Source organism: Micrasema longulum, unplaced genomic scaffold (assembly GCF_059751315.1).
Source record: "Micrasema longulum isolate JH-2025_06_02 unplaced genomic scaffold, ASM5975131v1 h1tg000688l, whole genome shotgun sequence".
Classification (NCBI taxonomy): domain Eukaryota; kingdom Metazoa; phylum Arthropoda; class Insecta; order Trichoptera; family Brachycentridae; genus Micrasema; species Micrasema longulum.
In genome coordinates this window covers 757,100-777,070 of record NW_028277884.1, presented here as the reverse complement: position 1 = coordinate 777,070, position 19,971 = coordinate 757,100, and the positions used below count along the sequence as shown (strand labels likewise).

The 19,971-nt window shown below is 32.4% G+C and overlaps 1 protein-coding gene across 2 annotated transcripts in view; it reads left to right on the top strand.

The window, feature by feature from the left end:
• The window catches only part of vex (somatomedin B and thrombospondin type 1 domain containing protein vexed), a 341,079-nt gene that overhangs the window by 43,799 nt on the left and 277,309 nt on the right, over positions 1 to 19,971 (top strand). Inside the window, exon 2 of one of the 2 annotated variants that reach the window (XM_088229627.1) lies at positions 1,652 to 2,009. In XM_088229627.1, coding sequence (XP_088085753.1) covers positions 1,784 to 2,009 — 226 coding nt within the window. In that variant the 5' untranslated portion in view covers positions 1,652 to 1,783. The remainder of the gene's footprint in view (positions 1 to 1,651; positions 2,010 to 19,971) is intronic. The other variant, XM_088229628.1, reaches the window with a different exon arrangement.

The following is a 19,971-nucleotide window of genomic DNA, read 5'->3' as shown; positions in this document are numbered from 1 at the left end:
CAGTCGTCAGTGGCGTGCGATAAGGTTTTCGATTAAAGAAGCAGTCGGTGTGTACAAAGGTAATAGGTACCTACCACCTACACGGGACACGGGTTCATTGAAAGGTTTTTAACAAGAAGTGGTTATATTACAAGAACACAATTATTTACTTTCAAAAGGTGCAACTTTACAACATTTAACCTTAAGGTGATTCTAAACAAAACAAGTATACGAAACATATTATTCATAGATGGCGCTTTTTTAATTTTTTATTAAAAAATACCATTTTTACTTTTATTTTCAATGGGAATTTTACAAAACTTGGTTTGCGGAAACTTTACACTCTATTAACACTTTGAGCACCGGCCGAACACACATAGAATTAACCCTGTGCCCGGCCCATTTTTGTGAAATTGTGAAGGGTCAAAAGTTTCTGAATTATAAAAATACTGGGTTAAATCAATTGAAACTTGTCATGTTCATTTGAAACAATTAAATAAGTCATTTTTGTATGATAATTTTGCCAACATTGGCCTTTAAGGAGAGCCACATTGCGCATTGAAATGTTCGCACATATACTGGGTCTCGCGCCTTTTTTGTGCTTTGTATCTCGGAGCCGTGTAAACACGTGATTATAATAACCATGCGTTGCGTCCCGGTCCCGTGTTTTCACGTAATTCACCAGCAGTAAAAAAGTACTAATAAAAGTCACTAGATGTCAATAAAATGCACTTTTTTAGACAGCTGGTAAACGACGTGAAAACACGGGACCGGGACACAATGCGTGGTTTTATAATCACTCCGGCTTCGAGATACAAATTGTCAATTGTAACAAATACCGCAATATAATTTAGGTCCTTTTTTACAAAATGGTGTACAAAACAAAAAAAAAATGTATTTTTTTTTTTGTTTTGTACACCATTTTATAATATTTATGTTATTTTTTTATTTTGTACCTAAAATCCTCTGACTGTCAAACCAAGTCATCAAATGTTTCAAATACCTGGGATGGTATTATGAATCTTCTCTACCCCCGAGAGAGTGGTAAATTTGTCGATATTATTTTTTTGATGCGACGACACATTGCTTTATATAATGGTTAATTTGAGGAAAAACCGTCAAATGATGAATAAAATTGTTTGAAAACAGAAAAAAACTTCAACTGTTCGGTCAATTCAACCTAATTAGGGTTTTGGGTAATGCTTAAGGCCGCAATAATGGTTAAAATATTTTTTTTCCTATATAATTTCACGTGTTCTTATTTGTTTGACGTTTAATCATCAGTGTGGCCATACATGAAGCAAGGTTTAGGTGCATGCAAAAAATAAAAATCCCCGAATTAACCACTCTCTAGGGGATAGAGAAGATTCAGAATATCACCACTGGGCTGGAAGTTTATGTTACGGAAAATGGCAGCTTTCAAAAAAAACTAGGAGTGCGGCTAGGAATAGCAGACGCCACATTCAACAGTATGAAAGCTGTCCGGAGATTGGATATATTTACGATTTTAATAGCTAAGCATAATCAGTCCGACGTGCAGTTGTCTTTTACGCACAATACCGGAGAATCATCTGCAAGAGAGTGAAAAAAAAACCATCCAATCCATCAAATTTCCCTGCCTTCGCATTCCCTCTTAACAATTTCACTAAAAAAGTTATTATTTTTCTTTCAGCAGTGACGTTTCAAACCGCGGCATCTTCCGTCGAGTGTAAAATCAAAAGTGCGAGTTCCGAGTGCAGCGCGCGTATTTATACCACCGAGTGAGACTATTCAGCGGTCCCGCGATTCGAATCAGCCAATCACGATGCATTTCGCCCCACTCCTCGTGACGCTGTGCCTGCTGAGTCCGGCGCTCGCGGGCTCGTGTAAGGAGGCCAAGCTTTGTTGCACGGGGCGGGACTCCTCGTGCGTGGTGCAGCGCGCCCCGCTCAACACTATAGTGGAGGATTTGGGGGATAAACCCTGCTATTGTGACCATGCTTGCCTGAAGCTCGGGGACTGCTGCCCTGACTTCAAGGATGCCTGTGGCGGTGAGTAGATTTAATACATTTTTAAGCCTCGGTTATGCTGTGTAAGCTTCTATGGGCTTGTCCCCGTCGGATCTGGAGGTCCAGCGACGACCTGCAAATTTCCACTTGAAAAGAAAGCGTTCCTCTGTCATTTAAAAAAAGAATATTTTTTTATTATATATTCAAATTAATTTAAAAAAGGAAACAAAATCTAGATTGCGCCAATCTAATAATAAATTAAAGTTTATCGGCGCGTTTCTAATACAATTTTTTTTTCAATAGTAAATTATCACAAAATATCAAATAAACCCAAAAACATATTTTTTTTTAAAAAACACTGTAAAAAACTCAAATATATTTGGACTGAATAAACACAACTTTGGATCTGGGCCTGGAGGGGGAGAACTATTTACGGGGACCCGTCACAAAAGATCTTCACAGGCCGCAGTGACGTCAGGAGCTTGAATAGCACTGACCCCCAACTTTGATAATAAGAAGAGAAATCTCTAGGAAGTAAGTTTAAATGACATTAAAGTCAATATATTTAATGTCAACGTTTTATAGCAATGAGTGAGTTGTTATTACTGAATATTGAACAAGGAAGAAATAACAAATCTGTTTTCTCTGCCGCAAAATTCAATCGTCCAACACACGTTCGCGTATAATGACTTGTGCCGAGTATTATATCTCCGAGGACAATGGAAGGTGTATTTATGTCTGGCGCTGTTAACAACAGACATGACTAACAATGACGATGCTGTACCTCAGGGGAGACGAACCTTTATTCCAGCAAACTAAATAAATATAGAGCGTCACAAAATTGGTTTTACGCTCGGAGTATTAATGCGAACCTAGAGAGGAGCCCAAACGTAGAAAAACCATTATATGACTATAGTATACCGTGTCACAGTCAGCAGTAGGCACATTTCTAGTTTTGTAGGAAAGAATAATTATGTTTATGTATCATTGTTTATGGCGTTATTATGATACAAATTACTAGTACATAAACACATACATTTCTCTATAAAATACACAGTTTTCCCTGAAGATGGCTCCTGCAATGGTAGCCGAAACGTCGGATCAAATCCAACATACACGGTATCACCCAAAAAAGATACATAATATTGATAACAGTGACCGTGAAAACCTTCGCACCTATTTCGCCTATATTTATTTTATAAAACTGAAAATACATGTTTGTGTTAATTTTTTTATTTATTTATTCATTTTATTCACAATATATTTATGTTATATTTATAGAGACATAAATCCCAACTCCATTGAACCAAAGTCCTGTGTTGAGTTTGTTTGTTTGTTTGTTTGTCCGTCACATCTCCGAAATGGCGAGTCGTAGCGGCTTGAAATTTGGATACGTCATTTAAGATGCAATTTTAAGGTCAACGTTGCTATTTTCAAGTAAAATTTTAATCGACCTCTAATCGATGAAAACTCTAACTTTATATGGATGCCTAGTGCGGCCCTGACATATTGCCCATAATCAACTGTCATTATCAACAGTAAACATACTTTAATTCACAAATTTATCCCCTTAATTGAGAAAAAATAGTATCTGAAGTAAATATGTTGATATAAGGAAAGTTTTTAAGCAACATAATACACGTGTCGGGACAATAAATGCCAAAAATCAATGTTAATCATGGGAAAATATTCGGAATCAATTACCTGTGAAAACTGACTCCTTTAACACCTTTGACGCTTCTACTGCTGCAACCAAACATACTGCAATTCACCATAGTCGATTTTTATTTATTATAACGTAAATATCTAAGTTATTTACAAACAAAGCCAAGCACAGCTACAAAAGCATCCGATCGAACCGTTATGTTTATGTTGTCAAATAAAATAATAAAACAAAATGGCCACCAATTGGTTGCTAACCAACAGACCAACATCGCTTGCGTTCTATGAAACATAGTGCTAAGGCTTCTCTCTAGGTACGCATTATTACTCTGAGGTTTTACGGGGCATTGTGCCATTTGTTTATACGTCATGATTCGTATTAGAATATGAATTTCTCAACGTTATTCTTGCGTGGTAAAAATGGAGCGACATTCACTGTCTATAATTTAACATTCACAAATTAAAAATAATATCTGCCTCGCGACAAAAAAAACTGATACAATTCAACTACAAACTATAAATACTTACCTTTCTATGGTTTTTTCCATTAAAGATCTTGCCATTACTTTAGACAGTAAACTCTTATATCGTGAACACATTGATAATACTGAAAAAAAATCTCTCAAACTTCTTGGTTTTATCAATATTATGACGACGCATTTCAAAAATATTAATACCATCAAGACTGCTCACTAGTTCGACCCCATCTAGAATATGCTTATCCTATATAGTCTCCACTCTAAAGGACTCTAATTAACCATGTTGAGTTTGTCTAACACCGTTTTCTAGGAAAATTGACATAGTTGCTTAGATTGCAAAGGGAAATTATTTCTGTTTTGTAACAGAGCAATCTCTCCATACAATTTGATTGTAAAGAAATACATTTTTTTCGTAATAAAGTAAATAAAACGACTTTATTTTTAAACACCAAGTTTTTTTTCCACCGACCGGTTTCAAAGCTTTTTAAACTCAAGGTATACTTAAGTAATGAATTCTAATATATTTTATTTTATCCGTATGCTGTAAATGTAACTAATAAATGAAGTATTTTTTTCTTAAATGGATGGTAATGTGAGATGGATACGTTTAAAACTAGACAGGAGTGGACTTAAAAAAGTATTTTTTATTTGTTTATTTTCATTTTTTTTCCTTATTCTGAATCGCTTTTTTACTTTCCAAGTTGTCTAATTTCAATATTTTATTTTCAACACGAATAACTTTTAATCCAGTGTCTTTATTGAAATCATGATTATTTTCTATCACATTTGTTAATTCTTTCATTAATAATAATTAATATGGTTTACGAATTCAAAAAAACGATTAATATTTGGGCAGCTTCAGTGTTCTTTTACTCTAATATTAAAGTTTTTTTTAGTTTTTTCAATGTAGATTGAATCGCAATCATTATAATTAAATTGGTATATGCCAGATTTATTATATTTATGTACTTCGTCTTTGTGATTTTTTAACATCGTTTCTTTATTATAAGTTGTGTAGACTGCAGATTTAATGTTTGATGGTAGGGAATTAGGTAATTGTTTGGAAAAATTGTCATTTATAAAAATAATCCGCCTCCATTGTTTAGGTGGGTTTGCTTTATTTATTGTAGGGGTTAAATTTAAATGCTTAACCATAAGTTTGCGTTTTCGTTTTTGTTTTTGATTTATTTTAATTAATATTAAATTTTTACTTAATTAATTTCACGCAATAAAAAAACGGTAGTGAATAAATCGGAATCTTCGATATGATTCCTGAAAAAATATGCAGGTCTTAATAAACTATTTCAAGTTAGAGGTGGGTGCTTTTATTGATATCATAAGGGTTGATGGATGGACGCTGTAACGAGATGCTTTGTAATGCGACCCGAAACGTCTAAAGGAGTGCGAATGACCCACAGCAGAGTAACCCATAAAAATTCGTTGTACGCTTTTTTCGTATTGTATGATAATGTCAGATATTAGTTTCATATCACCAATACCAAAGGTGTGCCGTCTCTCTATTGATCTACGTTGCTTGTTCCGCAAAACTATTTATATTAAATCAGGTGTTGACGAGATGTATGGGTATTGTCAGGTGTGTAGGGAGGTGTAGGGGAGATGTATCTGTCGTTCCAATGAAAAAATATACAACAACGCTATTGTGGTGTGAAGCGATTATAAATGAACCGCAAGTTCTTTTGATGGGAGGTGTAATGGACGGATTATGAAAACAAAGCTATTGGGTGCGAACATTAGTTGTTTTTGTATTTTTTTTTAAATGAGCACCAAAAGTTAAAAAAAATCGTAATGATTATTTATTCAATATTTTTTTCCATTATAAACAAAGATTAATAGTAAAATAATGTGTCCTCACTCTGGGGTTACCCGTGTCGAGGACACTTAACAAAATACTCTTTAAAAATATGTTTACGTGTGAGAATAAACAAAGAAGACTTATTATACAGAGATATTTAACAAAATGTTCAGGAAGTTTATATTTAATTTATGTACACCTATATTATTCATATTTGAAAACGTACTTTGTATTTGAATAAAAAATTGTTGGAAAAAAAACTTTTGTCATTTTTCCAGGGTTTGCAGTACAATGATAAATTAAGAACTTAATTGATAAAATATTAAATCAAAGAGAAAAACGCAAACTCAAAAATAAATATTTATATTTTACTCCCACAGTAAATAAAGCAAACCCACCTAAACAATGGAGGCTTATTCTTTTTAAAAATGACATTTTTTCTAAACAATTATCTAACTCCCAACCATCAAACATTAAACCGGCTTTTTACACAACTAATAACATAGGAACATTGTCAAAAAATCACAAGGAGAAAGTCCATAAATATAATAAATCTGGGATATACCAATCAAATTGTAATGATTGCGATTCAATTTACACTGGGAAAACTAAAAGAAACTTTAATATTAGAGTAAAAGAACACTTGAGATGCTTAAATGATATTTTTTTTTCTGAATTCGCAAATCATTTGATAGAAAATAATCATAACTTCAATAAAAACACTGGATTAAAAGTACTTTGTGTTGAAAATAAAATATTAAAATTAGACAACTTAGAAATCTTAGAAATTAGAAAAGCGATTCATAATAAGAAAAATATAATTAATAACCAAATAAACAATATTTCTTTTAGTCCTCTCCTGTCTAGCTTCGAAAATATTGATTTCAAATTACCACCTTTGTAAGGAAAAAAAGACTTGATTTATTGGGTCCACGTGTAGTATTTAGTGAACATTATAAAAAAATGAAATTAATTGATTGGTTACGTAAACCTTGACGAAGAAGCTTGTTTGCTTTAAAACCGGTCGGTGGGGAAAAAAAAAAATATTGGTTAAAAACAAAGTTGTTTTACATATTTTATTATAATGAATAACCACAAAGTTAGTGCTTCAAATATAAACTTTGTAAAGTTAACTTCGTTTGCCTAAAAAGTAAAATTGAATTTACCATACAAAAAAATGTATATTTGTTTAAAATATATTCATAAACATGTTCAAATGCAGATTTCCCTCTTGGGGAATACTTTAATTTTTCTGCAAATGTACACATTTTCATACAGAAAATTTGATTTGACTTTACGGACTATTGAAGATAACTTCCGATTACAACCGGAATTCAGTGGATTACTGTAAGTATTGGCCGTTCTAAAGCCTTAGCGTTTTGCTTTTTATTTTCTTTTTGGCAAAACTAAAAGGAAATTTGGCAAATTAGGGGTGCAATTATGTATCTTCTCTATCCCCTAGAGAGTGGCCAATTAGAGGATATCCATGCATCTTATTTTTGCTTTATACAATGGCCACACTGATGATTAAACGTCAAAAATATGAACACGTGAAATCAAATATGATGACTTTCATTTAGAACATTATTGCGTCCTTGAGCATTACCCAAAACACTTGATTAGGTTAAATTGACCAAACCATAATAGTTGTGTTTCCGTTTTTGAATCCATTATATACACCATTTGACGTCTGGTCATCAGTGTGGCCATTATATGAAGCAAAATGTCATCGCATTAAAACAATCAAAATCGGGGGGAGAAAAGACCCAAAATACCTGGTTGGTTTAATTGGTGTCCTGGCAAAGAGACGGGTACGTCTCGAAACCGGTAGGCATAGAAAAGTCGGTAAGTGGTTATATACAAATATTTAATCAAATTTAGTTAAATTTTTAATTACTAGAACCCATGAGTACGCCTATGTTTTTTTTTATATACATCGGTAATCAGTATTACACAGAAAAGTTTGTTTTTAACTTAGACTGCTGGCTTCTGGCTAGTTTGTTTGTTTTGGAGCGAGTTCCTGGGTCCTTATAAATAATAATATCATTCGTCGGGATTGTAGAACAACGACAAATGTGCAAAAAATGCGACATTGATATTATTTTATATTCGATATTAAAAAAGTTATATAAAACCTGTTTTTTAGGTTTGAAAAAACAAATACATAAAACTAACCGAAGTATCAAATTATGTACTATTGTATTTATCAAATTGTGACGTAAACGTCGAAAAAAATTTAAACCGCTCTCACGTAAAGTTGACGAAAATCACATGCGTCGTTGTTTTACGATTAAAACGATAGACAAGACAAGTTTTCAACATAGATATTTTATGAACATATTACAACAGAAATGAAGAACATTTTACAGAAGGTAATATAGAAGTTTCGGCATCTACAGGGCTTATGACCTGTCATTGGCTGGTTTAAGTGGCCACTTTACACACTGCGTAACATTCCCCATTCTGCCTATATTTGAACATCTATATTTCTTTAATTCTTTCATCTGTTGATGTTTGTAACGTTAATTATCTGCAAGTTTAATCAAGGAGAAAAAACCCGCACTGGGGTTAAGACATTCAAAATATAGTATACCTTTTTTGTATGAAAAAATAAGCTGGAATAATCGGCTAGTTTCTTGGCTCACCGCAGGCGCTGGGCGCGCTTTATTAAAATTTATATTTATATTAGGATAAAAATACAAACGGTGGAAATGATTAAAAAATAAATGGTAATTATTTATTTGTTTTTCTGTAAATACAGTTACAATAAAACATTATAATGGTTGGTCAAATATAATGGTAAGCTGCGCATAATCGCTTCTATACACGGTTTGCCCCTGTTAGATATTCTGTTCCGTTTAAATATGTATTTTTATTTTCAAATCAATCATCATTTTGCATTGAAAGTTCATTACAGAATGATATTATCTCATTTGGGTCAAAAGATGTTATGTTTTAGAAATCCCACAATCACAAAATCAAATTTCCTGGACATTTCGTTCAATGTGATTACCGTGGTTTACTCCTTGAAAATGGCCACCAAAATTGAAATATTTGGGTAAATTATAAGAACGCTAATATTTGTTTATTTTTTGAATGAAAAAATGTCTTGACTCGCACAAAAATGTCTTCCATTCTTCAATATGTCACAAAAGGAAAAATAAAAAATATTTTCACACAACTTTGTATAAAAAATCATTGGCTCAAAATCTTCTAACAGATTTATTATCCATACGATAGAGCGTATGAGGGGTGGAAAAGGGATGGAATTATGTATTTGAAAAATCAATTACTGAATGGCTTTTAGAATTAGGTGGGAGTGGAAATCGTGGAAATATTTTCACAAAAAAAATCTATCAAATTTTGTCCTAATAATGCAGAATGGACTGCCGTATCGTGCCTACATAGAAAAACTCTAGATTAACAAGTTCGTTCAAAATTTAGGTTAAAAAAAATGAGTCAAGCTGTGGTCCCGTGGATAGTGTCGTGGAATCGCGGGTCAACGGTCCGAGGTTCGCACCCTGCTCCACCACAACTTCGTCTCATTTTATAATACTCAGTTATTTACGACTCAACAATGTTTTGAGTATGTCCAAATGTTTTTAGACAGGCTGAATATCCTCGCTAGGGAGTTATTTAGATCTAAATTTGTAGCAACAGACAGGGAAAATATGTTTGAAGAGGAAACTTGGAAGTCTAGGCATTTACAAGGCTTATGACCTGTCACTGTTTTCCTTCTCTGTCGAAATAAATTTAAATATTGTTAATATACTAACCATTATAATTTATTTTAAAAAGTCGCCACCAGGGTAAAATTTTTCAATATAATTTGAAACAAAAAGTCAGTTGCACGTATTCTGTCTAAGGTGTAATTTAGCTTAAGTTAAAAGGATGTTTTTTTTGTTTTTTTTTTAAATATTTGAAGTCATAATTGTTTCCGCAGCATTCGTTATTACTTAAAAAGATATTTAGAAGAATGGTTATTTCTTGTTTTCCTTACATTCTTGTATTTTTTTTACTTTTTAATGCCCGACGTATTATGTTGTCCACATAAACCAAAATATGAAATTTAAACTGAAAAAATAAACATTTTTTTCATTACTTTTCCCAGTATTTGCCTAAAATACATAAATAATTCTATGTTTTTATCAAACATCTTGCAGCTACAAAGCGCGTGTACGAATGGAATTCTAGCAACATAAAACATCATGAAATGTTTGTATATAACAACCACTTGCCGACTTCTCTATGTCTACCGGTTTCGAGACGTATCCGTCTCTTCGTCAGTGCACTAATGAAACCAACATGCGAAACCCACTATACGCCCATAATAAAGATATAAATAAAAAAGTGCATTTTATTAAATTATTATTCATGTGGTTACCAATTAAAATTCAATGCTTGTCCTTCGGGTTTACGTTAGCAGTAAATAAAGATATTTTGATATTCGTTATAAAGAACATATAAGGTGTCTTCACAATAATAATTTCTCTGAATTCGCAAATCACTTGATCAATTTTAATAATGACTTATGAAAATAAAGTTAAAATCTTACATACAATTAATAAGGGTTCAAAGTAAGTAATATGGAAATATTTCACGTTAGGAAATCTTTAAAAAATAATATTCCTTTGATCAATAACTAAACATCCTTTTAATATAGTCCGTGACACTATGCTACTCTGAACCTATAAAATTTACGCCCCTCCCTTCATCCCCTCCCTTTTTGTCAACTACTTCTCAAACAACGAAAGGTATTTTCATAATCTCATCAGTGCATGTGCTTATTAAAATGCATGTCGTGTTGGTTTTATATTTTTGTGCAACAACTTTGATGAAGCTGCATAATAGGTTAGGCATGTTAGTTTAATTAGAGCCCTGACGAAGAGTCGGGTACGTCTCGAAACCGGTAGACGTAGAAAAGTCGGTATGTGGTTATATTCAAATATTTAATAATATTAAGTATGATGTTAATGCTCTTTTTTTTTTGTAAAATAAATATTTGCGTTCCTATGATTTACCCAAATATTTCTTTTTAAGGCCCATCTTTAACGAGTTGTAAATAACTTACTATTAGAAAAAAGAATCTAGTTGGGGTAGAGTGGTATTCGAACCATGGACCTTTGGTTTGTGAGTCTGAGATACTAACCACAGGACCACAACCAGATTAATATTTAAATATTAATAGTACAAAAACAGTGTAAACTGCTCCGCAAGTGTATAGCTTTTGTTAGATTTTTGTTATTTTCATTGTGCGTTTTGTAATATAAATAATACAGATGTGCACATATACCTGGTTTTTAAAATAGTCTGAATATTTTGTTTATTATCTCTGTTTATTAAGTTAGTCTTCTTTGTTTATTCTCAAATGTAAAAACATTTCAAAAAAAGTATATTGTTAAGTGTCCTCGGCACGGGTAACCCCAGGAGGTGACATTATTTTTATTATTGTTTATAGTTTGTAAGAGTTAAATATAAATATAAAAAATGAATAAAAATAATAAATACGTTGTCAAAACTAATTTAAAAACAAAATAAACAAGACAGACGAAAACAATTGAATATTAATTTACTTTAAAGTCTCATTAAAATATTAAATGTTTAAAGCATAAAAAAATACTAATTTGTTTCTCTTGTAAAGTTTTGTTTTTTAACTGGATGTAGTTTTCTTGCGAACAAAAATGTGATAAAGAAGTTTAGAAAATAAAATGACGGCTCCGCGCCACCCCCCGCACAAAAAGTACTTTTACCAGACAAAGAGATCTTTTGAGACAAAATGCAAATTCCTAGAATTCTCAATTACGTGTTCTTATGTAGGTGGATGTATTCAGAACATTCCTGTCAATCCCGCGGGGTCTGCCTACAGTGGGACAGCGTAAATATCGCAGGACAAAAAGGAGGTAGAAACAGTGACGTATCAAAGACAGGATAAAGACTCGCTAACGAAAGATAATAATATATTCCAGGATTCCTAGTCAAACGTTTTAACATCTTGTAGAAATTGTAAAAATCTTATTGTAAACGCTCGCCTCTAACATACATATTGTTTAACACATTACACAAAGGATAAATCACCATGGGAGTTTTGGCATTTACAGGACTTATGACCTGTCATTGGCTGGTTTGACCCTTTGATCTATGAACATAGATTTAGTAGAATTTTTAAACTTTTTATTTTTGGTAACATATATGAAGAACATTTTAGAAAAGGTTATTTAGAAGTCTAGGCATTTACAGGGCTTATAAACTATCATTGGCTGGTTTAAGTGGCCACTTACACACTATTTGAACATCAATATTCCTTCAATTATTTCATCTGTTGATGTTTGTGAAGTTAAAGAGCTTAAACCTTTATTTATGCAGGTGAGATTCATCTATTTGAATTAATTCACCTGTATGTAGGGAACGCCTGAAATCGATTTTTTTTAAATTTTATTTATTTATTTATATAGGCATTTCTGCCATTTACATATATGTGGTATAAAGAGTGCTTAAAAATAAAAATATAAAAAAATCGAGTATGAAATATTAAGATACTCGTACAGTACACATTATAAATTACTTGAAATTCAAATATATTTTAAAGAAATTATACAATAACAAAATACATTAATCAATCAAATTATAACTATTCCAACCCAATCTCCTGAAGTTGATTTGCTCTTTTTGATAAAAATATGTTGGTCACTTTATTTTTTAAGTTAGGCGGAGATAAACTAAATATATCAAAATATGATGCATATTCATTCCCGATATTCTGTAAACAATTTCCGTGGACCAGGTGGATTTATCAACAATATTTTGAGTTTGTCCAAATCTTTGTAGACAAGGACTGAATTCAACTCCCTGGGGAGCTGTTAATATCAACATATTACAACAGAGATGAAGAACATTTTAGAGAAGGTAAAATAACAGTCTAGGCATCTACAGGGCTTATGACCTGAGGTCATGCTTCCCAGGGAGTTGAATCCAGTCCTTGTCTACAAAAATTTAGACGTACTCAAAATATTGTTGATAAATCCGCCTGGTCGATGAAGAAGTATAGAAATTAATAAAATAAACTTTTTTCTGGTGTTGCTTAGTATATTGGTGAAATAATTCAATGAGATGAATCTCACCCGCATAAATACTCGTAACAGGTCATAAACCTTGTTAATGCCTAGGCTTCTATATTACCTTCTCTAAAGTGTTCTTCATCTCCGCTGTAATATGTTAATATTAACAGCTCCCCAGTGAGTTGAATCCAGTCCTTGTCCACAAAAATTTGGACAATCTCACAATATTGTTTTTCTTTTTGAATTGTATTATTTATGGCTTGAAATCTGGAAATGAAATTTATATAGAAATTGCCAAAAATCGAACCCGACACCTCTCGGATGGAAAACGTACGCGCTAAATATCAGATTTCGAGCCAAACAACATCAGCGTGGTGTTATTATTTTTTATTGCTGTTTTAGATTATTTATTTATTTATTTATTTATTAGATTATCGTCAGTGATACGCAGTAGGACCTAAAAAATGATATGTCAATAATTTACTTAGAATTTTCATCATCATCTCTTCTCGCACCAAATGGTGAATAAGGCACTGTATCAGTACACCAATCGCATCTTGATCATTTTTGTTACATGAAGGTAAAATAATTAGTCTTACGCTTCAGGTACCTGTCCAGGGACTATGAACTATTCCAGTGTAAAAACACCCTTTTAAATAATTATTTCATGTCAACTATGTCGGGAATCGAACCCGAGACCTCTTGCGGGGTAAGCAAACGCGCTGACCATTGCACCACGAGGCAGACTTAGGATTCTAATTAACCAAAAACATCGCTGGATTATCAGAAAAACTGTCATTATTTCGAGTAAAAATAGAAAGAATTTAAAACCAACGGCTCTTAGTCCCTGTAATGAATTTATTTCAATAAACCATTAAAAAAAAAAAAACAGGTTACGCGGTATTGTGGTATCACCGGCGTTATATCTTAAAAGGCTGTGCTACAAAATTCCTTTACACGCGGCGATGTAACATTGTGTTACCTCAAGCAAAAGACAGAATATTCTGAAGTTCAGAAAAACATAAATTTAAACTGTTGAATAATCCTCTTTTCATCTTTATACATATAATTCCTGTGTACGTGTGATGTCACCGTACGCCTCCTAAACGGCTTAACCGATTTACGTGCGGTTTTCAGAGAAATAAAGATCTTGTGCGCTGTGCGTGTTCGTAGATATTAAAATCTTCAATCGAGTATGTAAAAAAAAAATTAGAAGCATGAATGTTTAATTCATCGATCTACCAGGGTTGCATTCGAGGAGAATGCATTCGCAAAAAAATGAAAGATTTTTTTTGTGTACAAAAAAAGTTTGTTTTTGAATGTTTACAAACAGCGTTTGTTTTTTGTGGATCTCAATCAGATTATTTCCTTAAACTCCTTATAATTTCTACCAATTTATTTCTTTTTATTGGATTTTTGGTAACACTAAAATAATATTAAATTCGATACATTTTTAAAAATCGTATTCCTACATAATTACACCCCTTTGTTGGTGAGACGACCGGATTTTGACGTTTGCGAAAAGAATGCCATATTCGAAAAAATATTTATTTTATGTTTTGGAATTCAACCATAAACAAGTACCTACTTAAATTCTAGGTAATTGTTGTACCTACTTAAATTCAATATTTTTTCAATATTGACAATTTTCAGTTTTGGAGTACCTAGGTACCTACTTATCAAGGAAGACTTATTCCAAGGTAATAGCAGGCAAACCAATGTTCGGGCAGGACAACGTCTGTCGGGTCCGCTTGTAATTTATAAAATATGAAACATAATATAGGCCGGTTACAGCAAAATAAATTGAAAATCGTAAACACGCTGCTCACTTAACTAGCGTGCACTCTCGCTTAATGCCAATATCCGACTGATCGAATTTCTTCTTTTGTTTTTGTCTCTTTCACTCAAACACCGGCCACAGTACAGCGTCTCTGTATTATTTGTCATAAATTGTATTCTCCTTTTCTTTTATATACAGTAAAAAATATATATATTGCGGTATCGGTATCACTTTCATTCGTATAATTGAGGCCACTAGTATCAAAGATGGCCAAACGATTCCATACGTATTTTGGAGAAAAAATTGAGAATCGGTTTTAGCACTTTTCAATTGAAATATTTACAAAACAGATTTTCTGAATAATTAACCTAAAGGTTAAAATAACAAGAAACGCTATTTTTATTCAGTTGGCCGCTTTTGATACTATTTTTAGCGTTTGGCCATCTTTGATACTCGGGCCTCAATTATTCTTCGTTTAGTAAATATAAGTATTTTTTGTATTAAAATCCAGCATATTTATACAAATTTTGCTTTCCAAATCCGATGTGAAAGTGTACATTTGAAGATTACAAAAAATACAACGTTTATGACAAAATACAAGGTTTTTAAACTTTACATATTAAATTATATTACATATTTTATTTGTACGAAATATTCCCGATCAGCAAAAGTTTTATTATGAGGGGATATTATATACAATAACACAATAGTTTAACAAAAAAATCGATAAAATAACATCACATATCACTCGTCACACGGGCTGTAAGAACTGTTTTATTTAGGTGTTTTTTAAGTACGTACATGTTTTGTATATTTTTTAGATCTTTAGAAAGTGAATTGTAAAAATTTATTGCTGTATACAAAAAACTGTTTCTTTTTCTATTGGTTCTAGGTTGTTCGCAAGTTAAATAAGATAGATAAATCAAGTGTTGTATTCTATGTAGACTCGTGTAACATCATAGACACAAAAGTTATACCATATTTTTCCCTTTGTTTTAATTGGAATTTTTTCCTCTTTTCCCAAGTTATTTTTCATAATAATTACGTTTTAAATGTGTATTTAAACTTAAGTAAAATGCATCTCTCTTTATTTTTTGCGCAATAATGAGTACTTATTATTCTGCGTAAACCTACACGTATATAATATGTGACGAAACTTTTGTGTTTTTATTATGGCATGTCTGTTTTCAATTATTTTTAATTATTAGTCGATAATTTTTGGGGTGGTGCGGCTAGTTAAAAATAAAATTTTAACAAAGACACTTCTCTTTATTCTGCATGACACAACTAGACCTTTGAAGAGACCACCCACTTAAGCATTTGTGCTTTGCAAAGAACGTTACGTGGATTATTTTTAAATCGGTGTAGTAAAAATATTGGTACAGTATCAAAGCAATCGCCCGAACAATTTCCGGGAACATTTCCAATTACCGCCCGGGAATAAAACCCTAACTAAATATACTAAAGTACCGAAGATAAAATCGTAACGGCGAAGCACTCTTTAAAATTCCCGATACTTTTATTGCAAGTTACCGATTTTAAAAGATCATTTAAATTAATTATCAATTATCTCGGAGTTATCATGGACTGCAAACTTACCTTTAATGAAGGTATTGTTACTATGATTAACAAGTCACTACAACTCTCGGGTTTTGTTAGCAGGACATCTAGTGACTTTACTAATATGTTCACAGTTAAAACACTATATTGCTCACTTGTTCGTCCTCTTTTAGATTATGAATCCGTGATCTGGTCTCCCTTCTATGTAGGCCAGATAAATCATATCGAATCGGCGCAACATCGTTTGCTAAGAAAAGTAGCATGGATGATTGGCCTCGAGAGGGGAGACTACACTTACGGAGAAATGGAGTCAATGTTAAAAATCCCAAGTCTACAAAAACGTAGAAATAGCATCGACTCCATATTTATGTTTAATTTACTGAATGGCTTAATAGATGTACCATTGTTACTGGAACAAGTGGCATTCAATGTTCTGATCCGCCATTAAAAATCACTAAGATAGACCAGATCTTGTCTTGAGGTAGTAATTTTTTTTTTGTCGTAGCTATAATTTTATTTAGTTGTATTTTATTTTATAAGTGCCTGTATTTATTATAAGAAATTATATTTTTCGGCGTTAAAATGGACTGCATAAGTCCATCAAATAAATAAAGCTAAAATTCGCAGATTTTAACAAAGGCTCAGTTTTGCTTTTTAATAATATTAATAAAAAGGCAGGTATTTTTTTATGATTTCTATCAACTTCTTAATATAGAAATAAAAGATAACTGATACTTAAAGCACAAATTTAGAGTAACTGGTGACCGGATTTAAAGCTTTTGCGACTGGCCTCTTTATTATAAATTACAGTTTATTTACACAAAAACAGTACGGAAGAGAATTCAAAATTAGTAACTGAATTTAATTATATTTGTCTGAAGGACCCTTCTACAAAGTGTGCGGGGTAAATACAAGAGCACATTATATAACGTTATTTTAACTTTCAGAAGGCTGTGCTACGAAATTCTTTTACATGCGGTGATGTAAGATCGTGTCAAAATCACACTTTTGCGCAAGCAAAATACAGAATATTCTGAAATTTTACATTTGAAAAAAAAAACGAAACTTATTAAACTCACGCTCCTCCCTTCATCCCCTCCCCCTCTTTTTCAACTATTTCTTACACAACATAAAATATTTTCATTACCTAATCAGTGCATGTAAGGGTAACATATTAAAATGCATGACATGTTGGTTTTATATTTTTGTGCAACAACCATGGTGAAGGTGTATAGTGGGTTTTGCATGTTGATTTAATTAGTGTCCTTAGTTGTGTCGTAAGAGCGTGTAAAAACCGTTCGGATAAACGTAAAAAAGTGTGCGAAATTTGTCATTGGACATTAGGTACCTAATTATTTGTTTTTGATTGAATTCCAGAACTTTAAATAACTTATTTTCAAATATAAAATTCTTTTCGCAAATGTCAATCTCTGCTGTTTTACTTACAGGGGTGCACTTTATTTAGAAACGCGATTTTCAAAAATGTATTGAATGTTTGTTAATAATATTTTAGTTTAACCAAAAATCTAGTAAAAAGAAATAAATGGGTTGAAATCATAAGAAATTTATACATTTTACAGTGTCTATTGTATGAACCTTAAATATTTTATACAGACTTTCGGTACTTTAGGTATTAAATGTTGAAAGTTTCTTTAAAATTACTTTAATAATTAATCTTTTTATTATTTTACGACGGTTTAATATATTGGCATATACACCACCCCCTCCTACAATACCACATTGTAACAAAAATTGTACAATTGATTAATCAGCTATTTTTAAATTATTGATTTTTAAAGTATTCCTTAATCTAATAAATATGTATATACATTTTCTAATACGTTTAACTACATAGTTTACTAATATGGTCTTTCCATTTTAAGTTTTGGTCTATGTGTAAGATATTTAATTTTATATGTTGTATGAAGTACCGAACATTTTAGATCGCAGTTAGTTTTGTTGCAATTGCTTTGGTGAATAATTATTTTTACTACTGAATCTAATTTTGTTTTGTTAATAAAAAATGGGATGATTTTTATCTTTTCCATATTTAAAAAAATATATTTTTGTCAAACCATAATTTCAATATATTTATAACGTTTTACTAACTAACTAAACTTACTAAATTCCAGTTAACTTCTTCAACTAAAACAACCGTATCGTCGGCATGTGATATTATTTTTAATTTAATTTTTGACGTAATATGTCATTGACATTGAGAATAAATAAAAGCGGACCTATCACCGTACCCTGAGGTATTCCAAAATTGCAAGTCTCCATTTGACTATTTGCATTATTGGCGAATGTAGCCCAGGCGAACGACAACGAGCCTAATAAATGAAAGATTTAAAGAGATTTAAATCTGCTCATGGCAAAGATTTCGCTAAAACCGCACGTAAATCGATCCAGTAAGTTATTTAAGCCAATCTTACACACATACGAACATTGTTTTTTGTATATATATAGATGTCTAGATGTATTATTATTTATATACTTCGTGTATTTTTATTAAGAAATCGTGTTAACGAACCTAACTTCCCAACAATAATCCCGGATAAAACAAAGGCCGGAGCGGCAGGACTCAGGACACGTCCTAAAGACTAACGGTCACCTATTGTCTCTCCCCACCTCATCAGCATTGTGTTCTGCGGCGCAATATGTCCGCCCGATAACAATGGGAGCTATTTTGGTTTTTTACCCACCGCCGAGCCTCTCCTATACCCCATCAATCACTGCTCACACCGCCACGCCATGCCAGCATCGCGGCCGGGACACAATAATGCACAGTTCCAATACACTCGAGTGAAAAATCTCATCGACTTGTATTTCAACAGATATGGAGAACGATTTTAACAGAATATTTTTGAATGTTTTTTTTTTCACCTCAACAGGCCAGGAGGCCCAATTATAGTGGTGAACTACATCACAGAATACCCAGGCTTGAGAAAAATCACATTTGATTTTCGTGTTCTTACTGGGAATCGAACCCGGAACCTTTCGTGTGTGAGTCAAGCGTCTTGATGACTATACAACAGAGGCTGCCATATTGAAGTTTGATGAATCGTCCAATACTGTGAAACGTGCATTTGACCAACGAAATAGCTACATCTAGACATACGGAAACAATTTTTGAGAAGAAATTCAATTCAATCAATTTATTTGAAATAATATTTACATTACAAACTAACATTTAACACGTAAATATTATAAAAAGACAAAAATACATAAAGAGACTCTTGTCAAAATAGTAGGAGAATCCTGGTCCGGAAAACCCCTTCGGATACATGGAACAGATCAACATCCAGAGCGATGTTGTTCAGCATAGCGGCAGCCCTTCCAACGGCAGGGTGGTCCTGTATATCGGAATATGAAACAATCTATGCTGGAATATGAAAGTCTGGGCATTCACAGGGCTTATGACATGTCATTGGCTGGTTTAAGTGACCAATCAACACACTGTGTAACATTAGAGTTTGTAAGTGAAAATTCTTGATGGAAATTCATTGTAATTTATTATATTAATAAAAGACTATTGATACTTTGATCTACAAATTTGGACTCGAAGACCAGTTCCGAAGATGTCGCGAAAGCGATGAAACCGGTCACTGGATATTCCAAATGTGTGGATTAAAGTATCACTCGTCTTTTATATCTA